At 33.6% G+C, this 16182-nt stretch overlaps 2 protein-coding genes across 4 annotated transcripts; one reads left to right on the forward strand and one right to left on the reverse strand.

Moving 5' to 3' along the window:
• The first annotated feature begins 1219 nt into the window (after positions 1-1219).
• Positions 1220-7270, forward strand: LOC101215886 (protein disulfide isomerase pTAC5, chloroplastic). The gene is made up of 7 exons (XM_011652580.2): positions 1220-1948; positions 2424-2519; positions 2645-2779; positions 3646-3889; positions 4802-4839; positions 4950-5045; positions 6924-7270. Exons 1-6 carry the CDS (start codon positions 1358-1360, stop codon positions 5043-5045), a joined length of 1200 nt encoding a protein of 399 aa, XP_011650882.1. The 5' UTR covers positions 1220-1357; the 3' UTR covers positions 6924-7270.
• On the reverse strand, positions 6310-15750 carry LOC101215496 (glutathione reductase, cytosolic). Of its 3 annotated transcripts, NM_001308836.1 has the most exon segments (18): positions 6321-6568; positions 6867-7013; positions 7520-7573; positions 7715-7814; positions 8540-8653; positions 9327-9391; positions 9524-9631; positions 10702-10775; positions 11583-11664; positions 11763-11850; positions 12182-12265; positions 12355-12428; positions 13279-13482; positions 14247-14318; positions 14439-14508; positions 14596-14660; positions 14840-15005; positions 15559-15722. In NM_001308836.1, coding segments are annotated over 16 exon segments (1491 nt in total). In that variant the 5' UTR covers positions 14981-15005; positions 15559-15722; the 3' UTR covers positions 6321-6568; positions 6867-6917.
• Between the last annotated feature and the right edge of the window lie 432 nt (positions 15751-16182).

The following is a 16182-nucleotide window of genomic DNA, read 5'->3' on the forward strand; positions in this document are numbered from 1 at the left end:
CGTCCCACCAAATTGTCTAATTATAGTTGATGTCTACTATGTATCCAAGGATTATTCATAATTGATTACGAAAATGGTGTGTTGGGTTTAATTTGAAAATAAGTTATTCTAGAAAAGAATGGGATGTTTGTAGACTTACCTGAAACGTATTTATTTTAAATCTACGTGTGTTTTTCAATCTTTAAGGACTTGAAAATCCATAATTTTAATCTATTCAAAAGGTAGCTAGTGGTGTAGGACAACCTGATTAAACTTGACTACATACTATTATAACTCATTCCTTCTCGTTTGAGACAGTTCTCATTCAACGTTTTTCAATCTTATATAACAAAAATAGTTTTGAATTTTTTAAAAAAGTGATAGAAAAGACATTTTTGTATGGAGTGGTTATTTTGTTTTCATTTTATATACGATTCATTATTCGGTACATTTTGTATGCATATTGATGTGCCTTTTTAGAAAGTTTTTGTGTTTACTTTTGATGCATTGTTAATCAAAACATGGGTTTGTTATAAATCAAATTATATAATTGTGGTTATAGTTTCACAACCTAAGAAGACAAAATTAGGATACAACATTAGTTCGCATGAATATACACACAAATACACCTCTCGCTAATATCTCAAATGGTAGATATATACAATGTTGAATGAAGCTTACATTGTTACAATTTTGAATGTATAAAAAATAAATCAGTTGAAGCTATCAACACTTCCTTCTATTAAAGTATTTTGCTGAATAAAAAATTTTAAAAAGAAAAAAAAATATAAGAAGTAAATAATTAACTATGATCTTCAATCATGATCGTAATTTGCAAATACGTGGTCAAAGTTTCAAGTGAAGAAATTGTACGTTCTCTAACTTTACTAGTATTAAAATTGAATCTTTGAATTATTTGGTTTGTACCGTTTCTAAAATTGATCTAATTTTAACACTTATTTGAGTTTTAAGATTTAAATTATAAACTTAAACATTATAAATGTAATTAAAACCACACTTTCGAGTAGAATTATTTATTATAATTGAGTTTACTAAAGTCTGTGTTTAGGATAATACTGTTAGAAGGGTAAACTATTTTAATTTTAAAAGCAAATAAATTATAAAGGTAAAGCATGGCAAAGGAAGGTTTTAAAAGGGTATTTAGAAGGAATTATTAACATGGGTAAATGATTACGATGGCATATAGTGGGCGATGTTGTGATTTCCCGCCAGTTGCTTGACGCAAAACGTGTGGTTTCAAATGGGCAGAGTATGAGATTTCCCCCATCGGAGAAATATCTTCTCAAAGTCTCTATACGTTCTTCCATTTCTCCTCTTTCTTCTTCCACAATCCCTTCAGTTTCTGTGCTTCTTTTCAATGTCTTCCTCCATTACTCTTCCTCTCAATCCTTCTCTTCTTCTCACTCCTCGCGCCTTCTCTCTCTCACTTTTCTCTTCTCCGAAGCTCTCATCATCTCGTTCTCTTTCCAATTCCCTCATTTGTCGTTCTCTCAATCCCTCTAGCAACGACCGCGAGGAGCTCCGATGGATACGCGAGGAGCAGCGCTGGTTTCGCGAAGAGGAGCGGTGGATCCGCGAAGAGCAGCGTTGGGCCAGAGAACGCCAATCGCTTCTGCAGGAAATTGCTGAACTTAAGCTGCAAATTCAAGCGTTAGAGCGCCGAAATTCCGTTCAAGGAGGAACGATTTCCGTGTCGGAAACTATTGCGAATATCGCTGGCCTGTTGCAGGTCTTGAAGGAGAAGAATCTAATCGCCGAGAGCGGACCGACAGTGAGTCGCATTTTGTTGGATGAGAGTAGTCGTGAAGAGGATGTGGAGATAGAGAAGAAGACGATTGTTGAAGAAGTCGTCAAGTTTTCCGAAGAAAGTAAGGCGGAGAAAGAGGTGAAGAAGGAGAGAAAGTCTTTGAGAACTGGTTCGGAAGGAGCGGAAGTCCTAGCGATGCAGGTCTGCTCGACATACGCATTTCTTCTATCAAATATTAGAAGGCGAGTTTTAAGTTCTGTGCTTTTGTTCCTACGATTTTCTCTGTCGACAGAATTTGATCAAGTTTCTTAATCATACGCAACCTGTTTGGTAAATCAAACTTCCTCACGAACATAATGCATTTAAAACCTACTGCCTGAATTAATAGTGTTAAAGATAAACGAATTAAGTTGAATTGAAGGTGACTAAAACATTTATGGTAATAGATGTAATAGATAGGCTTACGAATACAGTCGATTCAACTCTGTGTGAGATTTTGAGATTGATGTTTGGTTTTCTGAAATTCAGTTTAATCGAGTCTCTATCTGGTGCACTTTTTTGGTAGTGCGAGCAGTATGTTCCTGCTTTTAGCTAATTGAGATGTTTTAATTTCTTTTATTACGAAGATCATTGAAGAACATGCTTCTGTATTGTTCTGTTTCTACTAAAATGTCAGGAAGCATTAATGAGGCTAGGATTTTACTCCGGTGAGGAAGACATGGAATTTTCAAGTTTCTCCAGTGGAACTGAGCGTGCTGTTAAGACTTGGCAGGTAAGATTGTTTTGAAGTTGGCACCAATCTATCATTCTTTACTAATTCAACGAACTTCATGTAGATTTAGTCCATATTCTTTCAATCCGTGACACTTCATGGCTATGTATACTTTTATTGGATAGGCCGCTTCAGGATTCCGTGAAGATGGTATAATGACTACAGAGCTTCTTGACATTTTATTCAAGGAGGAAGTAACTGAGAGTGTTGGATCAGATGCCAAAACAGATGAAAAAGGGAATATTCCAACAGATCAGAGAGTATGTTCGAAAACTTTTTATTTCCTTTATGTGTTGAATCAGTATCTTTATGGTCTATATAAGTTTCTAGTGGATGTATCGTTTTCCTTTCTTAGATGGAAAGTATATAGTGGATGACACTGTCGGTCGTATATGATTTAGTCGAAGAATACATTTGATACTCCAAGAGTCCACTCTCAAATGTCTTCCTATGCCCTTAAGTTAGCAATGTTTATCTTAGGAACTTCCAGTATATATTTTCTTTACAAGATTTAGTCCGAGTTAGAGTCTAGAAGGAGCAGCTTCTTTCCATTTTTTATTTTGTTGATTTTTTTTTGTCAAATACCTGATTCATTGAAATAAGAACTGAAAGAATACGGGGACTCATTTATGTAAGCCTACAAAATTAGCCAAATACAAGAAGTGTCTGCTTCATAGATACAAATAAAAATTCTAATTAGGTACGAATCTCTTGCAGAATTTGATTGATCTTGTGGTTGTTGCTTTTCTGTCAATTTTACTTTCGATGAACTTGTATACATTTTTTTTCGTTATTCATACCTTAAGTATTGGCAGTTGTAGCATTACTGTTTGTCTGACACTGAATATTAAGGCTCAGATTGGTAACAAATTTTTTCATTTTCTTGTTTTTCAAACTTATGTTTGTTTTCTACCCATTTTTCCGTAATGATTTTCACCTTTGTGAAAGAAACAATTGAAATCCGAATCAAATTCTAGTTTAAAAAGTTGATTTGGTTTTTTAAAACAGCATTTGTGAGTAGGATTAGCGTTTAATTTTATAAGCTGTAAGTAAAAAAACTAAATAATTATCAATAGGACGTTTGCATTCTGAATATGTTCTACTTGTGCTTTTCCTACTTTTGCAGGGAAGTGAAAATGGAACTGTTATTAATTCAGTAACTGAAATACAAGAGATTCAGAAGACAATAGTAAAAGAAGGTAGTGAAAGTTTTGATGTTTCCCAACAGCGAGTTTTTCTCATAGGAGAGAACCGATGGGAAGACCCCACACGACTTCATAGTTCTAATGGAAAAGCTTCTGATGGAAAAACCAAAGTCATATCTACCAATTGTCTGACTTGTCGTGGGGAGGGTCGTCTGTTATGCACAGGTACTTCGCTATCAACCATATCTTTAAAGGGCATTCTTATTTATTTTTAGGTTAATCTACTACTTTGGTTTTGGTAGTTTTGTTTAATTTAACATTTATTAAAACTACAAGAACTACACATTTAGGAGTATAGGAATTAAGTTTGAACTAACTTCAAATACAAGGACCAAAATGATGTTTTAACCTTCTGGATTAACATATTGAAAGTTTTGGAAGTATTTATCAATTTTCTAAAGACTTCAACACAGATACCTTAGTTTAACATGATCTATTCACCCGTTGTACAAGCAGTATCCTTGAAAAACTCTAAAAGGACTTTCAAGACTATTTGGAAAATTTGTTGTTATGGCAGTGTTTTTTAAAATGCATTAGTCTATTAGGATTTAAGCGCAAAGCACCAAAGAAAGGCATTTTTTTGAGGCGTACTGTAATAGATTACTGTATAAACAAGAGAAAGCACAGTAAATTTGATTTTTTTAGTTAATGAAGAAGCAAAACGCTAATTATTACTAAAATTGAATGAAAAGGCCTCAAGACTTGGGCATCACATAAAAGGTAGCTTATTTTGTGAGATGCGCCTTTTCAAGGCGAGGCACCAAACATAAGCGTTGAAACTAAGTGTACCCTTGGAAGGGTTTTGAAAACATTGGTTATGAATATAAGTGTTGCCAAAACAAATATATTATTTTTTAAAAAAATATCCTTTTTTTATTTTAACGTTTTTTACTAATTAAGATCTAACTTCTTGATCTAAATAACTTCTTGATCTAAAGTTGGGATGTTCAAATTTTCTATTCTACTTATTAAAATTTTATTGTCTGCATGGACGCGCGCGCACACACAACACAGATGGAATATTTTTGAAATTTAACTAGCTTTATCTTGGAGAACTAACCAGCTTTATCTTTTTAGAATGCGATGGAACTGGTGAGCCAAATATTGAACCTCAGGTGAAATTACTCGACTCGCGCACCCATTTTCACTTCCTTTAGTTTTTTTAATATGTGGTTAAGTTTGTGAAAAAGAAGAAGTCAATTCGATTGTGTATATATGGATGCAGTTTCTGGAATGGGTAGGTGAAGGAACGAAATGTCCATATTGCGAAGGCGTTGGGTATATAACATGCGACGTATGCGAAGGGAAGACAGTGACATAGGTATGACTTACTCTACCTCGCCCTTGTAAATAATGGCTGTTAATTATTCACTTACTAAGCTCTTGTTCATTTTTGTTATTACCTCTTTCAAATCTAATATAATATATAAACTGTTAAAGTAAACTATGCATAACCTTTTTAACTCTTCACTCTAGTAATACTGAAGGAAAAAGATAATTTTAAAGTAAAGTAGAATGACATTTGCGATTACACTCTTAAACTTTGAATTGCAACACTTAGACTTCTAAACTTATTAAATTTGGACCTCAAATTTATAATAATTCTAAAATTTGAACTCACGAATAATAAGAAATGAATTTTTGAACTTATATGATCGGTAGAATTTATGTTGAATAAATTTACCGGCTCAATTTTTAGTTCGAAAAGTTTAAAAATATAAATGCAATTAGAATGTGTCTATTTAGTTCGAATTGAAAGCTTCATAGAAGGTCCCATTATAAGTGGTCTTAAACTGTCTGAATGTTGACAATAGAGAGATCATTTAGAAGTAAGAGTAAGGTTACTTAATCTAAAGAGTTTATTTAGTCGTGATGTTAAATTTATTTGAAGCAAACGCATTTAGAAACTTTTGTTTAAGTTCCACGCTAATGTTGCTCTCCACTTTCCCGTCTAAGTCACTTGCCCCATCTAACGATAGAAGCCAGTTTGGAAATTAGGCTCTCTTCAAATATATTTTTGTCAAGTCACCCAGAGAAATTCTGAAATTAATTTTTAGGAATACTTGCAAATTTTGTAATTAAATTAAAAAAAATTAAGAACATTTTAAAAAAATTACAAATATAGCAAAATTTGTTAAATTCTATCTTTTATATTGTAAAAATTAGTCCACTGATAGATCATATAAGTTTATCTGCAATTGTTTTGCTATATTTACAATTTTTTTAAAAAATGTTGCTATGTCATTAATTATTATTATTCAAATGGTTATTCATTACAATTACCCTAAATTTTATACCTAAAAGTTGAGTTAGGATAAGTTTTGCACATCTAATACATTAGGTGCTCATTTGATTTATATACTATTTTAGCCAAACTTTGGACATCTTCAAGAATGATTTTGTAATTATAAATCCCTTATTTCACTTTCAAGGTAGTTTTTCAAAATAATTTAAAATAATCTTCAAGAATTTAATTAGAAACGAAAAAGTATAAACTAGAAAAACATACTCAATATTTGAACCGTTTCTGCTATCAATGTTGTTAGTTCATGTAGTGCTAATTTGTGTTGTGGAGATATTTAGAATTAGAGTCGAGTTTAACAAATTCTAAGATTGAAATTTATTTAAGAGTGGTTTAGAAAACCACGTAAAAACAAGGATATTTAGAACCCAATCGAAATGAAGGAACAAACCACTGCCAAACTTTGGCAAAACAAATATAGAAAATTACATAAAACAAATAAAACCAAACACAAATTATACCTTTTATTTCCAAACCGAATAAACCAACGAGTGGAGTGTCCACATGGAGAAGATATCCAAAACCTTAGAGAAACTTTGACACTGAACAATATACAAAATAATCTAAGGAAGGAATCCAGTAATAAACTTACACTTAAACGCAAAAATATTACTAACTCAGTTCAGTAAAAACAAACAAATTTTTAAATCATGAATAGTGATTTGTCACCTCAGGCTCACACATTTTAACATAGCCAACTTCTTATTCCAACAAAATAAATAAAAAGTTGTATGTATATATATATATATATATATATATATATGTAATTTGATGTATATAATGTCCGTAGTAACTAACATTTCTGCAAATTAACAAAAATGAGAAACATATTTTACTTACCATCGAGACGTGGCATCTTCCAATGCTCCAGTAAAATGTGTGGGTGTGCTTTTACAGGTTTGTTTTCAATTTGCAACCTGCTTCAATTCGCCTTGTAACACTTCGCATTGTTACGAACTCCTCTGCAGCAGATGGGTGTATTCCAACCTGTTTCAAGTTCGAACGTTCTAAAAATGAGAATGCTTTTGTGCATGTAGTTATTAGTTATAAGAGCACATTTGGAATGGCATTCAAAGTGAATTCCAAGTGAATAATATATATATCATACATGTACCTTGGAACGTCACTCACAATTGGCACTCGGCATTGATTTTAATTTTTGCTCAAAGTGCAGTTTTCAGAAGAAAAAAATCACTCCAATTCACTCCAAGTGCTTAATGTCGGTTTGGAATGTGATTTTTCAAGTGTTTAGATGCATAATTTTTTTACTTTAAAACCCTATTCTAAGCCCCTTGGAAAATCATTGCAAATAAAATAAGTTCTAAATTACATGCTGCTGCTACTTTCAAACTCCAACTAACCAAGGGGACCTCTCAACCAAACTGCCATACTCTTTGTTCAATAATATGACAAGTGGTCGAAAAACCCATCAATTTCTAAGAATTTTGAACATTGTGGTAAATAAGGGCAAAGGAGATTAGATGAAAACTTACAGTGCTGTCAAACTGTTTCTTGGTTGCTCCACACTTGAGAGCGACGGCAATTCCCTGAAACAAACCATGTCATGTAAATGTTGCTAATGAAAGCTTCAATTTTATTATGAAAGATATGAATCATAAATAAATGAAAATCCAAGGATATAATGAGGCAAATATGATCACATTTTCTAAATTAATTACAAAACCTACCTGCATAATCTCAGGAGCATCAGGCCCACACATAGATGCGCCAAGGACCTTTTGTGTGTCACCATCAACCACAAGCTTCATTACCGTCTTCTCTTGTCGGCTGACATAATCAGAGCATATTGTATGTAAGTAACGAGTAATTGTGCCTACTCGATGTGTGAAATCATTTACAAAAAGAAAGAAGAAAAGTCACCGAGTGGCTCAGAGTGACAGCACAAATGAGCATGTTGTTATAGTTAATAACTTTGTATAGTTTGTTTTCTCTCTTTCTTCCCGCTCTACATTTACTAAGCAATTTAAGTAGATTGTCTTCAATAAGATGGGCACACAGGCTTTAATCACACTCATTACTCATAATATGTATTTGAATGTTAATTTTCAATCATTGTGGATACTAAGAATCCAAACCCTCACTCTCCTACGACTTCGTCTTCTTCAGTTTCTTTGTTGAATCAGTCTATTGATCAATACTTGACTCCGTACTAGAAAAATGGTTTGGTTTAAATGATCGTTTGAGTACCCAAATGGCAAACGGAAACTCCGTTCATTCAAAAAGTAATGCTAAGAGCAAACTACATAATTGATTTGCATTAATATTTTGTTATCATTCTTCTGATCTAGTTTTGTTAATTTATACCCTAAGAAACTTAGACCTTAAAACACATTTTTCCAGATATAGTAAGTATCATATTCATCAAGAAATGAAAAGGTATGAAGAATGAAGGCTCTCCGAGTTTTAGTCACAGTCAAATCTCATCCAACATTAATGATGCATGCTAATATTATTGATTTATTTAAGCTTTGGTCTAAATATGTTCTACGTACCCAGAGATCGTATTCTTCATTGGATTGAACGACGACGTGTACACCAGAATGTCACCATTCCCTTTCTCTACAGCTTCTTCTTCACTTTGGCCCACAACAGAGAGAGGCGGTATGCTGCAAACCGTGTGGAAAAAACAAGACTATAATTTATATCTATAAATGGATTGGCGATGAACTTACAAGATAATGTTCTCGGCAAATACAGTAATTGAAGCATGGGCAACAGAATATAATGCATATTTAAAGATCTAATAATAGATCAAATTGCAAATAACAACTAGACTCAAAAAGTTACAGAAACGAAGATGGATAAAGTGATTTCCATTATATCTTAATCTTTCCCTCTTCGACTATCTGAACATAAGGATTTTCATAACCTACCCAAGATTTATACATATCAAAGTGAAAATTTTAATAGTCCTTTGCCTTTTGTGGATTTTTTTTTATTGTAAAAACATTTTAGTGAATGGTTGTTAAATATTATCCTCAGCCCCGAACACACCCGAAAAAATAGAGAGGAAACATTACATTTCTGGCAAGATGGAAATATTATATTCTTCAATATGTGCACTTTGCGGCAACCTACTTATGTGCACTTTGCGGCAACCTACTTATATTCTTCAATATGTGCACTTTGCGGCAACCTACTTATGAAGTGTAAATTTAATGTTATGGACATGCTATTTTCCTCGAGCAGGAATATAAATGGATATATAATACTCAATTTGCATTCGAAATACATACATATTTACTGAAAAATTCTATTAAATAGATAACAATTTCTCACCAGAATACAGCGTAAGGCACAAAGTTGTAGTCTGGTTTGGTAGGTTCATCACCGAAAACAGTATTCTGAAAATAAAGAGAAATAAAATATAGGGTTGATGTGGCATCATAATTAGCAGGACTAATATTGAAAATATCCATCAGAAAGGAGCAGTGGTTTAATAGATTAATATCGAAAGAAAATATTAGAATACATACAGCAAAGTATGATCCCTCCATTAGAGCCACAGGTGTAAGATTCATTCGATTAGTAACATCTCCAATAGCCCAGATGCTAGGTACAGTCGTTTGTGAATACTCATTAACCTGGACAAGAAAAACACATCTTTGTTACTTCCTATACCTCCAAGAACAGCAACAAGCCAAAGAAATTCATATAGTCACACAATGAGTGAATAAAAAAGGTTAATCCCACTCAACATAACTAAACTGTGATCCAATGGAGAATTAAGCCAATGGCACATCAAATGAGTATAACATGGCAAACGCCGGAAATCTGGTCAGGATAACTACACGGTCCATCCAGTGGAAAACTAAGTGTCCAGAAAGAGAAATGGTTTTCTTAATGCATCATCAAGCCAAGTTTATAGTGTATCCATACTTTATTTTACAGTTAAAAAAAGAATATGATCTCCATGTAAAACCTTCTAATCAATCCTAACTTGTAGTCTCGAGTTAAGTATGACTCAATTCATTAAATACCCATTTCATATTGCAAGAGGTAGTTTAAATGGGCGAAACTTCCTTTCGTTAAAACCATCAAACTGGCTAAAAGCAGCTAGGATGGGTGAAAGTAGCTAGTTTTGTTTTATGAGAAACGGTGAGGGCATGGTGAAAGTAGCCAGTTCTAATTATTTTCCACTCAAAGTCCGGCTGCACAAATTAATGATGAGCTTAGCTGATAACTAGATTTGGCATACTAGCAGATATACATATCACACCTCATATCTCACCTTTCTTGCGTTCCCTAATTACAACTTCTCTACAACTTATAGCAGAATTCAACACTCAGTCCTCTAAATATTTCTAGGTCAACATCCCAGGTGAGAATAACCTACAAATGAAAGCCTAGCTGCCCCTCATTAACAGTTTAGAGCAGAATAACCACATTCAGATCTTTAAAAGTGACAATTAGATGGCAAGGTGAAGCAGATGTAATCTTCTAAAAAGATTCCAGAAGATAATGTGTATTTTATTAAACAAAAGACCCAAAACAAAAAAAATGACCAAAAAGACTAACAAGACCAACGAAGCTACAAAATAGAGCTCCACCCAACACAATAGGTAACAGATAAACATCAGACTATTTGGTAACAAAAACCCAGTGGCATCAAGAACTATACGGAATAATAAAAAAAGGTAAGATAGATAATGACCTTCACAGCACCATGTTTATCAACTTCGACACCAACTGCATTCAAATTTAATCTTTTTGAATTAGGAGCACGACCTGCAACAAACTTGTCACTCATCAACGTATCATGGAAATAACAGTGTCATAATTGAGAGTTGAGAAAACCACCAAACGAAGCACTCTACAACCAGAAATTTACACTAATCCTTTCAGTCTCGTCCTAAAATTCCATACAACAAATTTTAAAGCTGACTACAGATATTCATGCAGATGTACTCATTTCTATTACTTACTTGGGGAAGACCTTGACTAAGGACAACAGAACTACCAAACTCTATTACGTTTGACATTAGTAAAAATCATATTGATACTCTATAGGACAACAATATAGTAGGAACCTACAACATCTTTGCTTGTTGGGCTTACAAATTGATCATTTAACCACTCAACCATTCATTTATTCGCTCATCTGGTAAATGATTTGAAGTCTTTACTCCATAAATGTCCCTTCCCTCACTATCTTTACTACTCTAGGTAGCCCACCATCTAGAACATTGGGTCTCATTTAATACAACAATAGTGCTAGTTTTGAGGCTGAACTGAAAACTTTATGGTGACTGGTGGTATCATCCTAGATTTATTAATATATGCTGCTAGTAACTATGACCCAAACATTTTTTCCCCATTTTGACCCAAGATTTATTAATCTGAATCTCTCCTACCAACCTTATTTAGAATTCAGGATGATACAGTTTAAGCCATTGCTAGTAAGTGGGTAAAGTCAGCCGATGCTATACAAAATGCATACTTCTTTTCATAAAGTACATATCCTTCTAGAACTCAAAGAAAATACAAATAAGTGCAATAATTTTCAAGAGTTCTTAAATGTGAGGAGATAACTACCAGTCGCAAACAACACAGCATCTGCCAACAACTCCTCGCCATGATCTGTGATAACTTTTATTCCGTTCTCTGTTTTTATCAACTGAATTCAGAGAAAATTGGGACCAGTGTTATCTTCTTAAATGCATAAAAACGGAGCATTTAAAATAGGTTAAAATAGCAACAAATCATGGAAAGTACTTCTGTCAAATTTGTTCTTGGGTGCATATTAATTCCTCTGGCTTCCAGGTTCCTTGCAACCACTGCTCTCATTTCATCATCAAAACCTCTGAAATATAACATTTTTAATCATAGCATCCTAGAGCAGTGGCATAACATAATAAAGAACATGGCAATTGATAATATCAGGATGCATCCACAGGGTCATAGTTTATCTTTTACTTCCTGTTATTTTTTGTTTTGGAATCATGTTTAAAAGTCTTCCTCAACAAATGGTCCAGAAGGACAAATGGTCAATGGCCATTACAGTTGGAGAAGATATCAGCAACTACAACACCACATCATTACAGTTTTTATAATCTGTATCTAAGTATCAGGCAGTTCGATCCTTCAAATATCATTGAAATGATTAAAGTGCACACGACAAGATTATATTATACCTCAGTGGAAGTTCCCTTCTAAAACATAGGTCAACTTTGGCACCCATACCATTCCAGATCGAAGCAAATTCAACGGCAATGTACCTAACAACAGAAAAAAAGTTATGATCCTCAATCAAAAAGCACAATTAAGACATATTAATATTAGAGAGAGGGAGAGAGAGAGAACACACCCTCCTCCAAGCACCACAACACGCTTAGGAAACTCCTCTAAACTCAAAGCCTCATCAGATGTTATCCCCCAATCCTAGAAATTTTCAGAATTGAAGTAAGAGAAGAATATTAAAACCAATGATTGGGCCCTAATAGCATCTAAAGAACCCAAAGTTCTACAATAGTAAGCCCAAATTTTCCGAACGGAAAAAAACAGAAAAAGGTGCATCAAAGGCTCATATACTAGATATGCTAAAGCAAATACAACCAGCATTCATGTCAATGAATGTTTGCATAATGTTCCAAGTCCTCAAAATTACATACGGAAAAAAGTATAAAACGAAGCCAAGCATGTGGAAATAATGACAGAAACGGAATAAACTGAATTGAATATCCATATAAAAAGCTCTTTGATTGGTAGTACAGCATTACTCTGCAACCAGCATTCATGTCAATAATGTCCAACAAAATCCCTAAGGCACTTCACTGAATTCAATGCTTCACCACTTTAAATGCCATGAATACAAGGATGCCCACCATGGATCGAACTGTACCACAACATTATTTACATTTTATATTCCTCTCTGATCTTCAATAGGAAATAGACAACCAGACCAATATAAAAGATGAGGAAAAAGTGGTCAATGAAATCAAATAAAATAAGCAAACAGAATTTCAGGCCTCCATAGGAACTAACACATCTAATAATGTAAAAAATGTTGAAGAAGAATTTAATTTACAAGAAAAAAAATATATATCAAATTCAGAATATATGCATGCATGTAATTTCTTCAAAAGCATTTTAAACAACAAAAATTGGAAAATTTCTCCATGGAAATAGATAGCATTAGATACCAATTATTCAGAGGTAACATCAAGTAATTCCGTTCAACATAGAGAAGGAAAACACACACACACACACACAGTGAAGAACAGGCAGATACCTTCCCAGGAATATCAGGAATGACAGCTCTACTGCCAGTTGCAATCAGTATGTGCTTTGCTGAATAACATATTTTGGTACCATCAAGTTGCGTCACCTCAACTTCATGTGGACCTACAATCTTTCCCTCTCCTTCATACATTTTTACTCCCGAATTAGTCAGTAAACGCTTGTAAATTCCATTTAATCGGACTATCTCATCTGTCTACAGTTCAAAATTTAACAGAAGTATGACTCCATATTAGACAAGAAAAACCGATATATGAATTAATAAAATAAAAGGGCACAATTACAATGACCTACAAATTCCCAGAAGTATTACTTGGGAGAGCAACAATGTGTGCTAGAAGAAATGAAAAGAACAGATACTCTTAATCTTAGCCAATAAGATGAGAAAGGTAGTGCCATAAAAAATGATAATTTGGACATAACCAGGAATCGAATCTAAAACAACTAAAAGCTCCATAAATTTGGTTCAGAGCACAGGCCTTTCTTTTGTAATTTCATACATTGATTAAATTTGTTTCTTATAAAAGAGGAGGAAAAAAATATAATCAAATGCACGACTCTCAGTTTTGCACAACAGGATTAACAACTTTTTTCAATTAATCAACAACTAGATTTCAAAAAGGAATTCCAAAAAGAGAAATAACAAAAGGGGTAGAAGCTAGAGAAAGATAACTTTTCTTGAACTGGAGAGGATTAACTACCTTTCAACGTATCAGACTTGTGTTGATGGTGTATTATCGATTAAATCATGGAAAGAACTTAAACTTCAATTCAAAACACTTACCCTTCAAAACCACTTAGACCTAGATACCCACCAGCTCTTTACGCAAATATACCCAAGAAATCTCAATCAAAATGAATTAATGAATTATGTACTTCATTGAAAAAACAAACTCACGTATGGATTATTTTTTAGACTGATAGAGATCACATGCAAAACATTATATTTAAGTAACATACCTTCTTTTGTAGAAGTTTCTTCCAATCAAAATCCACTTTCTCATTCAAATCCCAACCAAAATTTCGAGCATCCTACACAGACAACACATGTTTTATTCCATATATTTGCATTCCCAGAACAAAATAAGTTTTTCTTGTCGTGAAGTGACTTTATGGTGCATTTGGAGTCACTTCAATAAAATCACTTCTAACCTGAAGTTCAGGACCAAACGATGCCCCATAGACTAGAATCTTTTTAGGAACACAGCCACGAATGACACACCTAAATTGATAAAACATGATAAAGAATGTTTAGTCACTTCCATACCAACAATAAAAAAGATTTTGAGCACTAATAAGAACTACATACGTTCCACCAATTCCTCCAACTACTTCTGAGCTGATTGGATCGAATGGAAGTTCACAGATGCCAACCTTACAACAAATTCAGATGTAATTACAAATGTTATTCAAGGTTCGAAAGATATACCACATAAGAATATAAAATCCAACGATGTCAATAGTAAAATCTACACATATGACTATAAATGAATCATCAATTGACACATGAAACTAAACTTATGCACGGTTCAGAATAAGTCAATATATGTAACCTTTGCTCCATGGCTAGCTGAAAATCTACTAGCACGAACACCACCACTTCCTGCTCCAATAACGAATAAATCAAAGTCGTAGTGTTCCTCCGCTTCAGCCTGATGGCACTGTTCCCCGTCTATGAGCATCTTCCTCGACATAGCTAGTGATTATTTCGAGCTAAGTCTGCGGCAAACAGCAAATCACCAAATAGACGAACAAGAAACAATCAAACGATAAAGCCGAATAAGTTCAGCAACAATAACCTAGCAGACGATGATAAACAAAAGTAACCGATAAGGATTTCGGAACTATTGATTTGTAAAAAGAGAAACAGAAGTCAAATTGAAATTGCTAGTCCACGGCCGCCACATGATGAAAAGGTATATTAGAAAAATCAACCGTCAACTTCACGAATACAAATATAAAAAGAAGAATAAGCAAAAATATTCGCGAATCTACACTCATCCAAACGAAACGCAAACACAATAACAGTCTAACAACGCATCAAACATTCAAACTCCATGGCTCAACAGCCAAGCTCTTTTAACTCCACCATAAAACCTTCGATATATCTAAACAAAACAAAAATCACTGGCACTCACTCCTATAGTTAAAACAAACAAAGAAAGAAAAAGTAAGAGAAAAGCTCCGCCGACACATGCTTCAATCATTTTCCATTTCCATTTCCATAGTTTCCTTAGCAACCAAACAGAAATTATGAACAGAATGTATCTACCTTTGCTAAGTTGATGGCTGCGAGAAGAAACTCTAGAGATGAGAAGAATCGAATGGCGATGGCTCGAGAGACGAACGATGGTTGAGTGTATTTATAGTTACCGAGTTGTGATTCGATGAGCTATGGAGACCGCGAAGAGGAAGACTCAGCGAAATGCCTTTCGTACACCCGGCGATGCCGAACCGTTCGTTTTGGTTATTTTTACTTTTTTTTTTCCTCAGCTTTTTACGAAAGTGGATGATGACGTAGCGCCGTTTGATGCCGCCGTTACTCGCGCCATAATCCATTAATTTTGTACCATCACATTTTCTAACTTTAAAGGTTTAATTCTTTCTATATTAACAAAAATTAATTAATTCAATAAAATCCGTTTGATAACCATTTTACTATTTTCTTTTAACTATGCTTATTTTTTAATTTCTTATCAAAGTCTCTGTCATGTTAAGTAAAAGAGTTATATTTATTTACGAAAATGGTAAAAAATATAACATTTGAGAAAATATTTACCCTCGATAGAAAAATATAATGTAATGAATTTTGTCTTTTACTAGTTTTGTTTTATGGAGATATTTGCAAAAGTAGCAAATAAAAATTATGATAATAGGACTTGTATCACTGTATTTT

This window comes from Cucumis sativus, chromosome 3 (genome assembly GCF_000004075.3).
Source record: "Cucumis sativus cultivar 9930 chromosome 3, Cucumber_9930_V3, whole genome shotgun sequence".
Taxonomy (NCBI): Eukaryota; Viridiplantae; Streptophyta; class Magnoliopsida; order Cucurbitales; family Cucurbitaceae; genus Cucumis; species Cucumis sativus.

Bases quoted from the DNA above. Each gene is read 5' to 3' on its own strand.
- LOC101215886 (XM_011652580.2), top strand. From the start codon at position 1,358: ATGTCTTCCTCCATTACTCTTCCTCTCAATCCTTCTCTTCTTCTCACT. The intron at 2,780-3,645 runs GTATGTTCGAAA...CTACTTTTGCAG, and splicing joins ATATTCCAACAGATCAGAGA to GGAAGTGAAAATGGAACTGT. The intron at 3,890-4,801 runs GTACTTCGCTAT...TTATCTTTTTAG, and splicing joins GGGTCGTCTGTTATGCACAG to AATGCGATGGAACTGGTGAG.
- LOC101215496 (XM_011652579.2), bottom strand. From the start codon at position 14,980: ATGTCGAGGAAGATGCTCATAGACGGGGAACAGTGCCATCAGGCTGAA. The intron at 11,665-11,762 runs GTACTTTCCATG...CTCTGAATTCAG, and splicing joins CAAGAACAAATTTGACAGAA to TTGATAAAAACAGAGAACGG. The intron at 7,815-8,539 runs GTACGTAGAACA...TGATTATGTCAG, and splicing joins ATGAAGAATACGATCTCTGG to CCGACAAGAGAAGACGGTAA.